Below are 19,559 nucleotides of genomic sequence, written 5' to 3'. Positions count from 1 at the left end.
TAGATGTACAGAGTATTATTTATGTTATCTATTAAATTACCCAATAAATTGTATTTTTTAACGCCTACCCCCACCCCAACCCTAAACCCAACCGTCACAGTACTGTAAAAATATTAATTATTGTTATAGAGCACCATAAAAAAATGCTGCTATATTAATGTGCATATCACACTTCCGGCCGGCCGCATATCCGATCTAGACTTTACCCTGTGCAGAGTTTGCGTGCTCACGTGAGTTTCCCCTGGTTTCCTTCCACTGTCCAAAAACGCGCGACTCAAGTAAATTGAACATAGTAAATTGGCACCATAGTCAAGCACTTAGTAAGCCTTATATCTTTCTCTAGCCATCCCTATATCTGTCATTAGAAGAGGGGTATCGTTAAGGTTTTAACGGTATTACTACCTTTATCGATACCACTTATTGGTTCGGTACTTTAACGATTCTATTATCGGTACTTTATATAGTGTTTTTCTTATAAAAAAAACTAATGGAACAGAATTAACAACACTTTATTTTTTTATAACGTTTTTACCCTGCTAAAAAATCCAGCTTAAACCAGCCTAGGCTGGTTGGCTGGTTTTAGCTGGTGGACCAGGCTGGTTTTAGAGGGGTTTTGGCCATTTCCAGCCTGGTCTTAGCTGGTCAGGCTGGGAGATGACCAGCTAAAACCAGCTTGACCAGCCTAGCCAGGCTGGGAGCCCAGCCAAAACCAGCTATGTCCAGCTTAAACCAGGCTGGTCAAGCTGGTTTTAGCTGGATTTAGCTGGTCATTTTCCAGCCTGACCAGCTAAGACCAGGCTGGAAATGGCTGGAAACCAGCCTGAAAATGGCCAAAACCCCTCTAAAACCAGCCTGGTCGACCAGCTAAAACCAGCCAACCAGCCTAGGCTGGTTTAAGCTGGATTTTTCAGCAGGGTAATGTTAAAAAAAAAAAGCAAAACAGTTGAAAACTTTTCATTTGTCTATCTGCAGTTAATGCACTTTTGAAAGATACCTTCACTTAGCCAGATCGCTTGCGTTTCGCTTATACAAGAAAACAACTGCTTGCATTTGTTGCAACGGGCATTGTTGCTGTCTACGAAAACACAAGCCGTTATCATGTGAGATTGCCAACTGTGCAGACGAATAACGCAAATTAGAAAAGGTTGGTCAGTTAAATGATGCTACTGGAAGTAATGCTTATTCTCCAGAACCGTTAACGTCAAAACTTATCGATACTTCAGACTTTTATGATGTAGCACCGATTCCGATAAACTACAGAGTTTTGGTAACCATCCTGGTAGCCATAAATACGCCAGGGAAGTTTTTGAGATCTACCTGAACTCAAACTCTCCTTTCGCCTGGCTAATAGAAGGAGCCCAAGGCTCGAGGATCTTATATGCTCAGGACTCTCTAACAGGAGAGGATGCAGGACTGAACTGTGTGTAGGCTACTTAATACTGAGGAAAGCCCCAATCAGAGAGGTGAATGTCTGCAGCCCCGCCTCTGTTATCAGATGCCGCCGTTTTCCCTCATCCACACTGAGACGGAGCAGCAGCGTTTTAGAATGAAAATGGCCTCTCCAGCATTTCCAAAACGCTTTGTTTTCGGCGCTCGAAAAATTCCACTGTATGGACGGATGGCGTAACCGTAGCAAAACTTATGCATTTTAAAACATAAACGCATTAGTGTAAACAAGACCTCAGACACGGCTCCAAACGAATCTATGCTGTTTTTCAGCCTTCATAAAGCACAAACACAGTTATTTTCCAACCCAAGCTCATTCTGGAAATGTAGCCCCGCAGACGTTTCTGGAGACCGCGAATTACGTGGCCGGAGGTACGTATGGCCGCGTTTAGTTTTTTTCGAGCGAACGCTATGGGGCGGTGTGACGTCGCTCCTCCTCTTCGTGTTCGCCGGCTGACGGCTCACCTACGTGTGGAGGGCTTTCCCGCTGCAACCAGCTTGTCCGCTTAGCTCTCAGTGTTACGTCGGCGGAGCGGAGGCCTGGAGGAGGAGGAGCCGGCCACGGGGACGACAGGAATCGAGTCCGGGGAAAAGCGGTTCCAGAAATCAGTTAAGATGAAAAACAGAATCCAAAAAATAAGGGCGAGAACGCGGCGAGATCCGATAACGCGGTCAAAATCGGACGAGGGCTTTTGTTTTTTTTTCTGGACGGCTTCTGCAAATCGTCGCTTGGGTTTAGGGAAGGAGGAAGAGGAGGGCAGCTGGGTCGGTTGAGTGTTCAGTCGTTTAGCCAGTTAGTCGCACGGACGGTCGCTCCACAGCGGCCTCCGGCGGCTTTTCACGCGAGAACAGCGCGGGCGCGAATGGCGCGCGCTCCCGAGAGGCATTCAAGATGCGAAAAAGCGCGCACAGCGGCCTCTCGCGGATCCGCGAAAACAAAAACTGCTCGAATACGTACCTCCGGGACGTATTTCGCGGTCTGCAGAAACGTCTGCGTGGCTACGTTTCCACAATGAGCCCGGGTTGCTATTTTCTCAATAAAATCCATGTTAGCCATTTAGCAATGAAGCTAGAGTCACCGGGAAGACAGAAGTCCTGCCAAACACTTGAATCCGCATCTGTTGTGAAGTGAATTTGACGCGTGGATGAAGTGAGTTTTTTTGTATTGTCTGCATGTGCAAACCGTGATTTACATTTTAAGTTGCAAATACAATTATTAATATGACAAGTACAGGTTCATCTTTATAGTGCATTAGATACATTGTGGTGTAGTGTGAAACGAGGGCAGTAGATGAGTGCTTATACCTTTGTGTCACACCATTGATGCTGTGATGTGACTGAACTACAGTGTATACAAATGGGACAGTTGAATGATGGTATGCTGTAAAATAATGTACAACTTGTTGACAATGTACTTTACTTACAGGTAATATGTTGGTCATTACACTGGTAAGCTATGTTGGCGCTAAGTTTCACAGGCCCAAGATCATTGGAGCAGGGGTTCTGCTGATGGGTATAGGAACACTGCTAATGGCGTCACCTCATTTCCTTATGGGCCGGTGAGTTTTGAATAAAGAAGTATATTCACATAAAGTTAACGAAGATCCACTCTTTAAATATATGCATTCTTTAGGATCTATATTTGAAATATTGTACAGTATGAGCTAAATTTGTCTCTGTTTTTTTTCTGACAGGTACAAGTATGGTACAGCTGCCACCCACACTAATGATGCTGGTAATTTCACTGTGATCTCTACATGCTCATCCGACTCTCAGGAAACTCTTCAACAGCCTTACTCTGGTAATGCGTTATGTGAAAGGCATATGGGATGTTTTAATTGTAAAATGCAATACCTAACAGTTCACACTGTATGGGTTATCTAGAGTGCCAAATAATTGAAGCGGAAAGCTCACTTTTGTGGGTGGTAGTGCTTTTGGGAAACGCTATGCGTGGGATTGGGGAAGCCAGCATTGTCCCTCTGGGAATGTCATTCATAGATGATTATGCACGGCCAGAAAACTCTGCTTTTTACATTGGTGAGAAGATGAATATTATTGGTAGTAGGAGTATTACCACTGTCAATCTACAAGATTTGATCAATTTTTTCTTCTTTTCCGTAGGTTGTCTGAACACACTCAGAGGGATTGGGCCAATTTTTGGTTTCATTCTTGGATCTCTATGTGCTAATCTTTATGTGGACTTTGACTTAGTGAATCAAGGTGAGATAAACATTGGGACGCATCTACCTTAGATGTCAGCAACAAAAATAATACAAAAATTCAATATTACTTTGAAATCTATCAAGGTAGAACTTCGGAACACACAAGCATAAGGTTTTAGAGATGGCAGAATATACCTCTTTTTCACCAAGTCAGTTCCAGGGCTGGCTTGAAAACTCGGGCCTATTTTCAAAGGGGCTCTTTCAAAACCTAATGAACTGGTTCTGAAAAGTGGTTAAGCAGCACCAGAAATTAGTATCGGATCATTTTACTGTCTCGGATCTTTGAGTCTCGTTCATCAAGATGAACGAATCTTTTTTCGAGTCATTTCGTTCATTTGGTTCAATTTGCCATATTATTATTAAAATGTTACGAATTGCTTCCAAACACATCTACAACTAGCCCAAAAGGTTGATTGTACGACAAATATGTCATAACTAGAATATAAGAAGAAGAAAATAATAATTCAATGTTGACCTGCTCTTTTGTCTATGAAGGTATTGTTGTCTCTTTGCTCAGCTCACCTCTTCATGTCTTCAAATGTCAGGGGTTCATTCACGTTACACTGACAGACACATATAATCTTAATCAATGCACAGTCTGAGCCGATAGGAGCCATGATCGTTCGTTCATCACGTGACAGAATGACTCAAACCCGAGGACTCGAGAGATGAACGGTTCAATTCTTTTTCCGGCTCTAACCGTGTATGATTGGCCTGTGAGGAACGAGTGACTCATAACTGATAGAGGACTCGAGAGGTGAGTGGATCAATTCGTTTTCCGGCTCTAAACGCATATGATTGGCCCGTGATGAACAAGTGACTCAGACCCGATAGAGGACTCGAGAGATGAACGGTTCAATTCTTTTTCCGGCTCTAACCGTGTATGATTGGCCTGTGAGGAACGAGTGACTCATAACTGATAGAGGACTCGAGAGGTGAGTGGATCAATTCGTTTTCCGGCTCTAAACGCACATGATTGGCCCGTGATGAACGAGTGACTCAGACCCGATAGAGGACTCGAGAGATGAACGGATCAATTCTTTTTCCGGCTCTAAACGCGTATGATTGGCTTCTGCCATTGTGATGAAGACTTGAAATTAACGATACCACCTGCACACATGTGCGCACGCACGGATGAACGAATCACTCCCTGAGAGGACTCGTAGTTCCCGAGTCATATTGAAGATTCGTTCAAAATGAGCGACCCATCACTACCAGAAATGACTGAGCTAGGATTAAGAAACACTTGCATCAAGATCTGAGGGTTACCATGACCAATGAGATGAACAAGAACAGTTTTGAGTGCCATATGTGAAATAGCAGCTGAACATATTACTATCTAACAGACAGGCGAAGCAGTGGCGCAGTAGGTAGTGCTGTCGCCTCACAGCAAGAAGGTCGCTTGGTCGCTGGTTCGAACCTCGGCTCAGTTGGCATTTCTGTGAGGAGTTTGCATGTTCTCCCTGCGTTCGCGTGGGTTTCCTTCGGGTGCTCCGGTTTCCCCTACAGTCCAAAGACATGCTGCAGGTGACTTGGGTAGGCTAAATTATCTGTAGTGAAATTCACTACGGACTTGTCCATATCATATGGACAAGTCTAAATGGAAGGACTTGTTCCAAATAGCCGACCCCGCATCCATATGGGAATAAGGCCAAAGAAGAGACAGGAAAGCCCGGCAGCCCCCCAGCAGTGCCGCTGGTCTCAGTCTTTAGGGTAAATTGTAGGCACAGGAAGTAGAAGGAAGATTGTCCAAAAACAGGGATAGCCAGCACAAAGACAAGGTCATTAACTGTGGTTGGCTTGGAAGGAGTGTCTTTAGGAGAACTTTATACATCATTACAAATCTGATAAAGGTTTGGTCTTCTTATAGGTAGCGTATATTTGATTGTAAACCTTAGTGTAAAACTTGAATTGTAATCTTTATTTATATAGCTTTGTTAAGGAGACATCGTAAATATGCAGTGTTGGTGGTCCTCCAGGACTATGGTGGAAAACCACTGAGCTAACAGATATATTTATTTGCATATTCTCTTCTCAGAAAGCGTGACCATCACACCGCAGGACTCTCGCTGGGTTGGGGCTTGGTGGTTGGGTTTTGTGGTGTCTGGCTTGTTGACTCTCCTCGCTGCTTTTCCTTTCTGGTTCTTGCCAAGAGCTCTGCCTGAAAACTCCCAAACCTCCGAGCTAGACCACCCCTCAGAACAGCACAAAACCACACCCAGCCTTACAGAGATAATCAAAGGTATAGCAACATTAAGTCATCTCTTTTGACAATATTGTTTAAAAATTGTGCCGTTTACTTGTTTTCTAGATTTTGCACCAACTTTTAAGCGCCTGCTCACCAATAAGATCTACATTCTGTACCTGGCGTACAGTATAGTGGCATTCAACGACTTCGCCATAGTTGCAACATACACGCCAAAGTATCTGGAACAGCAGTTTGGGCAAAGTGCATCCAAAGCCAACTTTCTGATAGGTGACAACTGTGATGGTTACTAGAATTTTCCTGTATTTCCAGTCTGTTTTAACTGGTTGCATATTTGTACACTGTACATAGGAGTGACATGTATTCCGGCAGTGGCTCTGGGTATTTTCCTGAGTGGGTTGATGATGAAGAGGTTTAAATGGGGTTTGCTGGCATCCGCAAGAGTGAATTTGTTCACCGGTGTCACCATGTTGCTTTTGGCCGTACCCTTCTTCGCTCTCAGCTGTGAAAATCTAGATGTCGCAGGGGTTACAGTGCCCTATCAAGGGTACTTTTATCTCTATCCACCTTTTCAATCCATTAGTTTTCAAATCACTTGTACACTGTAGGACAACATAACAAGGAATTGTTCATGTGGCAGATCTACTGAAGTTCAAGGTGTAATAAGCGATGTACTCCCTTCTTGCAATGCTGACTGTGGGTGTCCAGACCTCCAGTGGGATCCAGTGTGTGGAGAGAATGGAGTGACCTACATCTCCCCTTGCCATGCGGGCTGCAATTCCACCCAGGGTGCAGGATGGAATAAGGTGAATGCAGCGAATAACAATCTTACACTATCTCCTTCAATTATTACATGTTTGTAAGTGTATTTTCCTCTCTCTTGTCTCATTTTTGTCAGACATTCCATGACTGCAGGTGTATTCAGAGCTGGGGACTGAGCGTTGGCAACTCCTCTGCAGTTCTTGGACAGTGTTCACGAGATCCCAACTGCAACCAAATGATCTACGTTTTTCTGGGAGTGCAGTCTTTGGTCTTGTTTGTGTACAGTCTTGGCGCTGTTCCCTTTCTCACTTTTTCTATGAGGTTCTGTTTACCTTCTATCTTAAAAAAATACATATTGTTGTGTGCTGTTTACATAATGTTTTGCTTCCCAAGATGTTTACTTGTTTTGGTCCTAACATTAACTTGCGCCCAACAAGTTAAGCAGGGCTACGCATGGTCAGTACCTGGATGGGAGACCACATGGGAAAGCTAGGTTGCTGCCAGAAGTGGTGTTAGTGAGACCAGTAGGAGGCATCAACTTGTGGTCTGTGTGGGTTCTAACACCCCAGTATACTGATGGGGACTCTATACTGTCTAGTGAGCACTGTCTTACAGATGAGTCGTTAAGCCGAGGTCCTGACTCCCTGTGGTGGGTAAAAATCCCAGGATGTCTTTCGAAACAGAGCATGAGTTTAACTCCGGCATCCTACCCTAAATTTACCCACTGGCCTCTAGCCATCATGGCCTCCTAACCATTTCCACATCATAATTGGCTTCAGTCTCATGGTTTCCAGCTGGTGTCTGGTGTGCAGTCTGGTCTGGTCACGTCATCCAGGTGAATGCTGCACACTGGTGATGGATGAGGAGATTCCCCCCATTGTGTAAAGTGCTTTGAGTGTCCAGAAAAAACACTATATAAATGTAAGGAATTATTATTATTATTATTATTATAAACCCGAAAAACTGTAAAACTCACCACAGCAATCAACCTCTCTTTAATTTTGTTTTGTAAACTACATGGTCTGAACCAATATTTACCAGACTGTGTTCTCTGGAATTCTTGAAAGCGGTGTACTCTTATTTTCTGACTGAATGCAGGTGAACTTCGTCATATATCATTACTATAAACTGATTTCAAGTTTCTTCGATCCCTTTTTGCACTCACATACCATCCAAGATCGCTGGAATATGCTTACATTAGAAACGAATGACTTTTGACCACTCTGACTTTGGCAGTTCAAACACATACACTACTTCAGACTGAAAACGATCATGCCTGTCACATTAAATTCTCATTCCAAATTGAAGTACTCAAAACTGGCCACTTCAAATGGCCCTTTGCAATTGAGGAATTCAATGGGTACAACTTATGGGCACGTACAATCTTTTGTGCAGGAATTTTGTTTAGTGTCGAACAGAATGTACTTTTCAGAATGGCTCATTGCTATGCCCAATCTTAGTCCTGGAGGGCTGGTGTCCTGCATAGTTTAACTCCACCTTCTTTTAACACACCTGCTTAGAAGTTTTTACAATACTCAGAAAGAGCTTGATTAGCTCGTTTAAGTGGTGTCTAAAGCCCCTGTAATGAAGTTTACGGCCCTTTAGCCGCCAGGAAGAAGAGGCGGAGAACCGAAGTTTTTAAATATTTATTAATAACACAGACGGCAACTCCTAACGGAGACTGCTGTCTAAACCAAAACAAACGGACGGCAGTCTCCGTTAGGAGTTGCCGTCTGTGTTATCAATAAATATTTAAAAACTTCGGTTATCCGCCTCTTCTTCCTGGCAGCTAAAGGGCCGTAAACTTCATTACAGGGGCTTTAGAGTCAAGGAGCATGAGTCAAACTGAAAACAAAAGTAAAACAATATGTCCAGGCCCGGTCCTCTCTCGGCTTCCTCTGTAATCGTTCCTCCTCTTATAGGCCGGAGCTCCCTCCGTGGGATTCGAGGCTGGTGCACGCCACAGGTGTATCCACTTACGCGGCAACCTCATTCCATTACCAAAGCTCTCGGCCCCGCCCCCTCGCCACAGCCCCTCTTACACTGCCAGTTAAATGTGACCCGATTCCGTTTTTTTGTGCAAATGTGACACAGATCGAATCTGTTCTATGACCGTGTAAACACGAAAAGAACGCATGCGTTCGGATATTCAGAGAGCCTCCTTTATATGTGGAAATAAATCAGATATACATTGGATATGTGACAATGCGACTGTCATGTTAACTGGCAGATCAGATTTATTGAGGCGTTCTGTTTTATACGTCATTAAACTTGAGACAATGTGGTATTTCTCCACGGTTTCATGACGTAGATGGAAAAGCGTGTGTGGAGACGCCGACATAATAAACCACAACAGAGGAAACATGGAGGAGGAAAGTGGTCGGTCGCCACAATTTGCCCCCAGCAGACCAGAGATCCCTCTCATACTCACGAATCCCTTTGAATGGAGAACACCATCAGGGTTGCAAGATGTAGCTGACTGATTCCAACTATCCAAAACCCACCAAAATGCAAAAAAAAAACACCAGAATGAAAAGTTGGGGGGTTGTGATGGGCGCGAAAATACCAAAAAGTGGGGTGGGGGTGGGGTGTGACGACATTCAGTTGCAAAACCCCCAAAATTGTCATTTTATACCCCACAATCGTGTTAAATAACGCCCAACTGCCCAACCCCCAAGTCATGACAACACTGGACACCATATATAACCCGTAGGGGCAAACGTCTTTCCCTCCTCCGCCTCAATCATTTTAAAGTTTGGTGAATTTCACATATTTCGCAGAGCTAAAAGCAAGACAATGGCTGCGTCCGAAACCGCATACTTCCATACTATATAGGACGCTAAAATCAGTATGCGAGCCGAGTAGTATGTCCGAATTTATAGAATTCGAAAACCAGTATGCGAGAAGTACCCGGATGACTTACTACTTCCGGCGAGATTCTGAAGTGCGCATCCCATGCATGCTGCGCTATCCCATGATGCCATGAATGGGAGTAAAGCGACGCAATTGACGCAGGTAGGTCACGTGGCAATGCCAAAATGGCGGATGTAGTACGTCCGAACTCCATTCATACTTTTCACTTTCATACTGTATAGAACGTACTTTTCTAACGGCCGAGGAGTACGTTTAAATTCAAATGCAGTACCTACTGAGTAGTAGGCGCTTTCGGACGCAGCCAAAGTCTACAAAGTCAAGGTTAGTGTAACGGAGGTCATTTAGTAAGTGATGTGCAGGTAAACCTCACTCCTCTGACCATTAAAGCCTGGTTTATACTTCTGCGTCAAGTGACCGGCGTAACCCACGGCGCATGCAACGCGCATAGCTGTGCATTTATACTTCTGCGCGCTGTCTCTGTTGGTCTGCAGTAACACTTCCGAAACGCTAGTTGGCAGTGAGGTGTAAATGTTCCTCTGTGTCGAGTTTCTTCGCTGCTGTTTTGCTTTTCCTGAACACTTCCGGGACGTACAAGTGGCTCAAACTCGCTCATTTTGAGGCAGGAACTGGCGGACGTGCAACAACTATAACTATGAGGTGAACACAAAACAAAACTTTCCATCCGGAGCTCCTTCACGGGACTCCACACTTGTAAACAATCGCTCCATCAGGCTCGCACCTTGCGCTACTAAGCCGACCAATCACAGAGCTTACGCTACGCGTCGTTGCGACGTGTAGTTACATTTTTTGAGAGGTGCACGTCAGCGACGGCCACGGCGAAGGGCTATGTGTCATACGCCGGCATTTGACGCAGAAGTATAAATCAGCCTTAAAGGTGCTCTAGCGACAGACGCTAGAGGCCATGGTCCTTGGCCTCCTTGTTGCGGAAGGTCGCCGGTAACCCTACCTACAATGCAAAGATCAAAAGAGGGCAATCTTATATAAAGCTACATACGGATTTGTGAAAAATGTATGGATATTTGAGTTTATATCCAAAAATGCTTATTGAGAACGTGTTCTTGCAGGATTGTGGATCCTGAGATGAAGGCTCTCTCTGTGGGAGTGTTACTGTTATCTATTAGAGTTTTGGGTGAGTTTGTGGTGTTTTATAAGGTATAATATCCATGTATTTGTTTTCTTATCCTAGACCAACACTCAGCATTGTTTATAATGCACTTTAACTTCCTTACAGGTGGTATTCCTGCACCCATTTACTTTGGTGGTCTCATTGACACCACCTGTCTGAAATGGGGCCAGAGGAAATCCTGTGGAAGGGGTGCCTGCAGAATTTACGACAATGAGACCTTCAGGTGAGCACATCTGGTCAATCTATTGTATTCCACAATTCAGTCTTATGTACTTTGAAGTACAAAAGCTCTAACTAACGCATACTATTATTTGCCCCTATAAGGTTCCTCTTTCAGGGAATGACCATCGGCCTTCGAGTATTAGCCTGTTCCGTGCTCTGGATAGCCACCATAGAGATAAAGAGAAAAAGTGCAGAACAATAAACAAACATCCATCCATTCATTTTCTTTCGGCTTACTACCTTTTATTCACCAGGGGTCGCCACAACGGAATGAACCTCTAACACAGGGGTCACCAAACTTGTTCCTGGAGGGCCGGTGTCCTGCAGATTTTAGCTCCAACCCTAATCAAACACACCTGGACAAGCTAATCAAGGTCTCACTAGGTATACTTGAAACATCCAGGCAGGTGTGTTGAGGCAAGTTGGAGCTAAATCCTGCAGGGACACCGACCCTGCAGGACCGAGATTGATGATCCCTGCACTAACATATATCCAAAGACATAGAACTTCAAAAGCCTATGCTATAAGATCCCGAACACCAGGAGACAAAAAAAATGGTGGTGTTTTATTTTTAGGTGCACTGTATGTTTATGGGCTTTGCTTTATTAAATGTTTCTGCAATATTATCAGTGTTAAATGTACATATATGAACAAAGTTGAGGGAAAAATGAGACGTGCTCGTTGATTTCCTTGTTGAGTAAATATCATGAATGTAATGTTACTACATTTTTCGATGTACACGTTTTAAATATTTTTAAAATATCAAATCATGAGTTCATGATTGATACTAATTGTAGAAGTCCATGTATTAGCCCAGGGGTGGCCTACCCTGTTCCTGGAGAGCCACCTTCCTGCAGATTTCAGTTGCCACCCATATCAAACACACCTGCCTGTAATTATCACGTGGTGTTCAGGTCCTTATTAATTGGTTCAGGTGTGTTTGATATGGGCACAAGCTCTGATTGGTTGGCTTGGTAGCTGTGATGAGCATGGGCGGCGATGAGAGCCGTGAACCCGATAGAACGAGAGTTTACAAGTGTAGAGTCCCATGAAGGAGCTCCAGATGGAAACTTTTGTTTTGTTTACCTTATGATTAAAGTACGTTCGCTGGTTCCCGCCTCTGAATGAGCGAGTTTTAGCTACTTGTACATTAAAGTAGCTAAACAAAACGCCCACGAAGAAACTCAACAAAGAGGAACATAAGAAAAACCTACTGTCAGCTAACATTTTGGAAGAGCCCGGATCACGCTGATCAGACACAAAAGTATAAATCAGCCTTTAGCAACCAGGTGGGCGTGTTGAGCGACACAACAAAGTTGAGAATCCTTCAAGTTTACGTAAATGAAGAGCGACTTACTTGAGCGACAGCCAATAAGAGCAACAGTAGAGCTCACATGATCCTCTCTCAGCTTCTGCAGTCAGAGTCCGGTTGTATTCCTCCGTGCTGTAGACGTACACAGACCCACATTTGCAGCAGATAAATAGCCTCAATGGCCGAGAACACATTACTTTTTTCATGATCATTTTTGCCAATGAACATTTTATGTACTGTTTCCTTTAATACCTAGTGTTTTCTTTGAAATGTTTGCTTTCAGCACCACATAAATTCATTTACTCTAGGAATCACCAGTCTCGGTCCTGGAGGGCTGGTGTCCCTGCAGGGTTTTGCTCCAACTTGCCTCAACATACCTGCCTGGATTTTTCAAGTATACCTAGTAAACCTTGATTAGCTTGTTCAGGTGTGTTTGATTAGAGTTACTCTCTTAGAATAACAGCATAAACATTACCTAAGCAACCTCGAGGTAGGATCGCCCACTAGCATCTTCATTCGCCACCCAGAGACACAGGCAGCTACGAAGTCACTCCTTATGTGAATGAGGCATAAGGTTGTCTTGATTCTCTTTTGGTTGAAGTCATAGTAGTAGGAAGAAAATCAGATAGTCCATCAAATAAAGATTTTTTGAGAACGCAAAAAGAGGTATGAGAAATATCCCTTAATACACCAGGCAACATGGCCAAGAGACCCACAAACAAGGGTGTTTACAACAAACAAGCATATGAATTGTTACATAAAGGTTAATGTTGTACTTTCATACTGTAAATAAAACATTTTGCATTGCTATTCTTCGCTGACAATAATCCCTTGTAACTCTACAAAACTATCCTCTTAATATTTTATATTTCACCAACATTCCTATATTGATACCTTGAAAATTAACAGTAAAGCTCAGATTAGTGTGGCTTCATTTTTACTGCTGAAAGTCCAAACACTGAAAGGCAAATCCATCGATGCACAGCTCCAGATGTCCCAAACCAAGCGAGCCAGGGGTGGCAGTAACAAGGAACAAATGTCACCAACTGATGAAAGTGAAGGGGGAAAAAATAGAGAGAAACCAGGCTCAGTTGGGCACGACCATTTCTGCTCTGGCCAAACTTCTTGTGCAGAGCTGCAGTCTAGGCGTCGGAGGCTGGACATTCTTTGTGGAGAAGCTGCAGGTGTGAGTAGGTCACCGCCGGGTGTTCAGGCTGGCCCACGGAATCAATGCGGAGACTTGACGGTCACTAGGGTCTTTCAGGAATCAGTCTCATGCTCTCCACTCCTCCGTGACTGCACAGCATCTGCTCAGGATACGGCCTGGTCCAAGATTGGATACCTCTATAGGTCCTCATTGGTTGGCATCATCTCGTCACAGGTCTTGGATCACATCAATGGTAACAACAATATCTAGAAGCCTTGGGATGAGTATCCCCGGGTGGAAATAGAGAACAAAGAACACAATTAGCACAGCTGCTGTTCAGTAGTGTATTTAAGCAAGAGATGTTAAATATCAATGCAAGCGTGCTGTAAATAAAAACAGCAGTTATATAAAGAAATGTAATTTAAAGTGTATTTTTATAGCGCATTTATCATGTTTGGCACAATCATGAGGGAGGTCTCTTTACACCATCACCAGTGTGCAGCATCCACTTAGATGTTGCGTCAGCTGCCACAGTACATTGGCGCCAGTGCGCTCACCACACACCAGCTATTAGTGGAGTAAAGAGACTGAGGGTGCTTTCACACCTAGACTTTTGTCTCGTTTGCCCAGTTGGCGCGGTTCGTTTGGCATATGCGAACAGGGCAATCGCGCTCTGTTCCGCGCCAAAGTAATCGCTCCGAGATCGCTTTAATGAGGTGGTCTCGGCTCAATTGAAACGAACCCTGGAGCGGTTCGATTGCAGTGAGAAAGCGATCCGATCCGAGCGTGGTTATATCACAGTGTATTATGGATATGTAATAGGCTTACGGCTATATGAAGAGAGAATTATGAGTAGGGCAGGAAGTTTTGCGAGTCTCCGGATGCCCGCAAACGAGTGATGATCTCCCGGTAATCTCGCGTCTCCCTCCCGGTCCTCAAATAGGCATCGTCGCGCACCCTTGTCATCCCTCCTCATCGCGTCTCTCCTCAGACACGCCGCACGCGTGCACCCTGTCAATCACCACCAAACCACCACCTCTCTTGACAGCTGAGCGGGACGCTGCAAAATAAACCCTGACACTCTGACCAATGTGAGAAGAGTTTACTCGCACGTGACTTGTTTTAGCTCTTTTGGTCCGATTGGAAACTTTGCAGTGTAAAAGCGAACCGCTCCAAGAGCAACAATGTAACAATTGTAATCTCTGTTTCGGAACAACTGAATCGATTCACAGGTATGAAAGCACCCTGAGATACAGCTAGTTGATGGGGATGACTGGGGGACCATAAAGAGTGGGCCGATGGAGGGAATTTGGCCAGGGTTACACCCCTACTTTTTACAAAAAGTACCATAGCATTTTTAAAGACCACAGGGAGTCAGGACCTTGGTTTAACGTCTCATCCGAAAGACAGCGCTCACTTATAGTATAGTGCCCCCTTTACTATACTATGGCATACTCCGAACCGCAGGTTGAGCGCCCCCTGCAGGTTGACCGCCCCCTGCTGGCCTCACTAACACCACTTCCAACAGCAACCTTGTTTTCCCTAGTGGTCTCCCATCCAGGTACTGACCAGGCTCAGCCCTGCTTAGCTGTTAGGCTGCAGGGTAATATGGCTGTAGCCGACATGTACAGTATATGAGTATGTTCACAGCTGAAAGCGTCCAGCAGCTCACGACCAAACTTTGCTTTCGTCTACTCCGCTGACCTAACTGACATTTTGCATGACTGGGCCATCCGACCAATAAAAGCTGTCGGTAAAGGTGGTTTTAGAAAGAACAAAACAAATTTCTGTTAAATATTATGTGATTAAGTGTTGTTGTTTTTTTAACTTAGGATGTCTGAAATTCTGTCGAGGGAAACCTCATAATGAGGAAATTGAACATGTCACGAAATGTTGAGAAAATGTAGGTTTAAACTACTTTTATCTGAGACCAAAGAGGTAAATAAAACAAACAAGTGCAGGCATATTCCAAATCTTTTGAAAAAGGTTTTGGATCGGGAACAAGGGTGAATACTGTGTGATGGTCAGTGTTACGACTTTTAAGTTTTGTCTCTAGGGTTTAAAAGGTAACATTTAGGGTGATAATATTTTGTGGTGAGTTGGCGGCAAAATATCAACACGACAACCAAAAGACTGCAAAAGTAAGTGAATTTATTTACAATACATTTTACATTACATTTACATTTAGACATTTAGAAGACGTTTTTATCTAAAGCGACTTACAAATGAGGACAAGGAAGCAATTTACACAACCAAGAGCAACAATGAATAAGTGCTATAGGCAAGTTTCAGGTCTGTAAAGTCTAAGAAGGGAAGTATTAGTAGTATTAGTATTTTATTTTATTTTATTTTTTTTGTTTGTTTTTTTTTTTTTGATACAGTTAGTGTGATATTCAGAGAGGCAATTGCAGATTAGGAAGTGAAATGGAGACTAAATAGTTGAGTTTTTAGTCGTTTCTTGAAAGTAGCGAGTGACTCTGCTGTTCTGATGCAGTTAGGGAGTTCATTCCACCAACTGGGCAGATTGAGTGTGAGCGTTCGCGAAAGTGATTTCTTCCCTCTTTGGGATGGAACCACGAGGCGACGTTCATTCACAGAACGCAAGTTTCTGGAGGGCACATAGATCTGCAGAAGTGAGTGCAGATAAGAAGGAGCAAGGCCAGAAGTCACTTTGTAGGCAAACATCAGAGCTTTGAATTTGATGCGAGCAGCAACTGGCAGCCAGTGCAAACGGACTAGCAGCGGAGTGACATGTGCTCGTTTAGGTTCATTGAAGACAACTCGTGCTGCTGCGTTCTGGAGCAGTTGAAGAGGCTTGATAGAGTTAGCTGGAAGCCCAGCTAGTAGAGAGTTGCAGTAATCCAGTTTGGAGAGAACAAGAGCTTGAACAAGGAGTTGAGCTGCATGTTCAGATAAGAAGGGTCGGATCTTTCTGATGTTATAGAGTGCGAATCTGCACGATCGAGCAGTTCTAGAAATGTGGTCAGAGAAGTTTAGTTGGTCATCAATCGTTACTCCAAGGCTTTTCACCATTTTGGATGCAGTAATGGTTGCCCCATCCATCTGGATTGAAAAGTTATGGTGTAGAGTCGAGTTGGCAGAAACAATAGAGAAAGGAAGTCAAAAAGCAATAAAGTATTATTTACAAGATCTTTCAACATAAAATAAATCAATCAATATAGATTAAGGATGGTGGGGGAAACGAGAATTAAGTGGCTCCAAATTAATGAAGGATATATAACAAAAAAAAACAATTCTAACTAATATTTACCCTCTAAACTGTCTAGTACAAAATAAACAAACAAAACATCTTCAGCGTTTTCACGCTTTAACTAAACTAACCTGCTAACCAAAAATGCGGAGGAAACTTACAGCGGGTGGCGCTCACTTCTAAACTAGTGTGTTTAGACAGTGGAGTTATCTGCGTGATGCAAAGAGTATGTCAAGTGACATCTAAACTCCTCGAATCCAAGGGAGAGGCTGACGCCAGACGTCAGGGGATTGCCACATATACACATCCAAGACGGTAACAGCGATAAACACAAGAACAAGACCAAAATCAAAACTAAGTTCACGTCAACAGCACATAACAACAAGCCAAAAACACACACAAATGCAAGCAAAGGCCGCAAGCAAGACAGAGCAAAAGCAGAACGAGCTTCCCCGCTCGCGTCCCTTTTAAACGTTGAGCTCCTGTGCTGATTGGTTGTGAAGGTGATGACGTCACAGTCAGTGATCTATTAAAATCCATCAAGCTGGGCTATTCCCGAAAAGCGCACTCAGTCGAATACATGACGTATATTCGAGTCCACAAAATGGAGGGCAAGTCAACAAGAAAGGGCATAAATATTTGAAGTGGAACTGCTGTAGATCCAATTGCTTGCAAAGTACTTGTTGCTGCTAATTGAGTCTAAAAGTGTGCTTGTCTTTTTGTTTCCAGCTGTAGAAAGTAAGGTTTAGCAATGACACGAGGGTCAGTGGATGTTGACAGAATGTTCTTTGGTGAATTATTTTTTAGAGTTCTAACGATGGGCGGAATGAATATGATTACCACAGGTACTTAGGACAGTCCGGGAATGCTGAATTCAGTCCACATGTCTGCTCCTGATTGAAAATTAGAGATCTGGCCCATCAACATGACACATCAACAAGAGCTGTTGAGATAATGAAGGGGATGTGTTGGCCATTACATGTACCCCTTGTATTAGAAGATCTGCTTTGGCCTTATTATCTTTGCGGGTAGCAATTCATTGAGCTGATGGGCTAGGGTCAAAGTTGAGAAGCAATTTGGTTTTACCCACACAGAGGAGCACTGTGAAGAGCGACCTTGAGTGAGACCTTTAAATATATATCGTGTTCTAGCAAAACCTTTTGGTTGCATGAATAGAAATGATATGGAAGCCGCAGGGTGGCTCTGTGGTTAGCATTGTCGCCTCACAGCAAGAAGGTTACTGGTTGTGGCTGGGCCAGAAGACCTTTCTGCGTGAAGTTTGCATGTTTCCTCGTGGTGCTCCGGTTTCCCCCACAGTCCAAAGACATGCAGGATAGTTTTAAGGGTCTAAACCTCTTAAAACATATGCCAAAGTAAGGCTTGTGATTGTCATGATGATTCTTTTTTTCTGCAGTCACACCCGAGCAATCTTAACAGCCGATGGGCATTGTGAACTTGCAGAATCACTCTCTGATGTTAGATGGTGCTTAATGAAAAACTGAAGTACACCAGTACACAAGGCTTCTGTTTAACCTATCCAATGCAGCACACAAACCTGGTAAAACATTTGCGGACTTGATTTAATCTCACCGCCAAATCTATTTGATCTGCAACTCCTTTCCAAGCAGCTCCACATTCGTCTTGCGTCAGTGCATCTTCTTCATCAAGACTGTGTCCTCACCTAAACCTTTTTGTGCTTGAGCGCCGGGGTAGAGATTTGGCTTAAACATTGGGGTTTTGAAGGGTCCGCTTTGAAGGATGATCTCCATGGGGCTCACATATTATCCAAACTAAACATGCGAAGTGCATCTTGTTGGCATCAAGGAAAGTAAACGGAAGATGGATTTCATCACCTCGTATAGGTGTCAACACCGGTTCATATAGATTTTCATCTCTCTAGACCAGGGGTGTCCAAACTTGGTCCTGGAGGGCCGGTGTCCTGCAGATTTGCCTCAACACCTAGCCTAGTTGTGTCTGATTGGGGTTGGAGCTAAACTTTGCAGGATACCGCCCCTCCAGGACCGAGTCTGGACATGCCTGTTCTTGACCTTTACAAGTGAGGTGTTCTGGGAGTTCCTTCACTGCTTCATAATCGTGTCCATCGATGACATCCTCATTAGGGGCCAAGCTCCAAAGGTGCGTAGGCACCTATTGTATCCATTTTGGTTCTTATTATTATTCTTCCAGCTGTTTCTTCTTCAACGCGGGGAGTCTATGTGAGCCCTGTGAACCGTTTGAAGCATTTGCGCAAACTTTGGAACACTGGGAGAGCACAGTCTGATCTCTTAACCCCAACAAATATTGTCTCTTAAAAAAACTCTCTAGCGCCACCACTTGTCCAAAGTTTCACTTATGTTTATCTTTATAGCTTTTGAGCAAAATGGCCTACAATTAAAATTCATTCAAACGCACCCTATAACATTGATTTCCATCACAACATTTTTTTGATGTTTTGAATTTTTCGTAAAACCTATTTAAATCGATCTCGTCATAGGATGTTTGTCCGATTTTCACTAAAACTGAATCACAAGATCTACAGACCATGCTGACCAAAAGTTATTAAATTTAATTTGATTAGACGAACCGTTTTTGTTTAACTTGCGAACAAATTTAACGTAGAGCTTGCGAAAATTGACTTAAGGTGTCATCTCTGTAACGCATTGACGTATTCACACTAATCTTGGTGTGTGTCATCACAATCATAATCTGAAGTTAGCTGCATCGTTTTGGTGCACTGCCCCCTAGTGGACCGGAGATACAAAAAAAGTTAGTTTTTTTTGCTTATAACTTCACACCAAAAGCGGCGAGAGCGTCAAAGTAGCCGGAAGTTATTCATTTTTAATGAGAGCCTGCGGCGATAAGCGGTGAGGAGCAGCGCGGCGCGTTTTTGCCGATGTGAGCGTTGAGGAGAGTTGAAATCAAGTCAATTTTATGTTAAAGAGCTATTATGCGATTCGGCGACAACCGGCGGCAAATTTATCTTTAAAAAGCGGGAATCTCACGCGACGTG

General features: G+C 43.7%; 2 protein-coding genes and 1 long non-coding RNA gene across 15 annotated transcripts in view; 2 read left to right on the top strand and 1 right to left on the bottom strand.

Moving 5' to 3' along the window:
* Positions 1-16,577, top strand: part of slco1f1 (solute carrier organic anion transporter family, member 1F1) — a 36,903-nt gene extending 20,326 nt beyond the window's left edge. For 6 of the 12 annotated variants that reach the window (XM_073945850.1, XM_073945846.1, XM_017354986.4 and 3 more), the window contains 12 exons: positions 2,873-3,005; positions 3,141-3,247; positions 3,331-3,483; positions 3,568-3,666; positions 5,707-5,910; positions 5,980-6,144; positions 6,226-6,421; positions 6,515-6,680; positions 6,773-6,957; positions 10,596-10,660; positions 10,763-10,880; positions 10,982-11,503. In XM_073945850.1, the coding sequence (XP_073801951.1) occupies positions 2,873-3,005; positions 3,141-3,247; positions 3,331-3,483; positions 3,568-3,666; positions 5,707-5,910; positions 5,980-6,144; positions 6,226-6,421; positions 6,515-6,680; positions 6,773-6,957; positions 10,596-10,660; positions 10,763-10,880; positions 10,982-11,081 (1,691 nt within the window). In that variant the 3' untranslated portion in view covers positions 11,082-11,503. Of the gene's footprint in view, positions 1-2,872; positions 3,006-3,140; positions 3,248-3,330; positions 3,484-3,567; positions 3,667-5,706; positions 5,911-5,979; positions 6,145-6,225; positions 6,422-6,514; positions 6,681-6,772; positions 7,073-10,595; positions 10,661-10,762; positions 10,881-10,981; positions 11,648-14,884 lie in introns of those variants that run through there. The other 6 variants (XR_012401466.1, XR_012401467.1, XR_012401468.1 and 3 more) reach the window with 4 other exon arrangements.
* The window catches only part of tmem19 (transmembrane protein 19), a 1,055,620-nt gene that overhangs the window by 890,364 nt on the left and 145,697 nt on the right, over positions 1-19,559 (top strand). The gene's annotated exons all lie outside the window — the stretch shown is intronic.
* Positions 1,182-5,718, bottom strand: LOC141381889 (uncharacterized). The gene is made up of 3 exons (XR_012402781.1): positions 4,650-5,718; positions 2,357-4,382; positions 1,182-1,703 (listed from the first exon to the last, which is right to left on the bottom strand). It is a non-coding gene; the product is annotated as an uncharacterized lncRNA (long non-coding RNA).

This window comes from Danio rerio, chromosome 4 (assembly GCF_049306965.1).
Source record: "Danio rerio strain Tuebingen ecotype United States chromosome 4, GRCz12tu, whole genome shotgun sequence".
NCBI lineage: Eukaryota > Metazoa > Chordata > Actinopteri > Cypriniformes > Danionidae > Danio > Danio rerio.
This window is presented reverse-complemented; position numbering and strand designations above follow the sequence as displayed.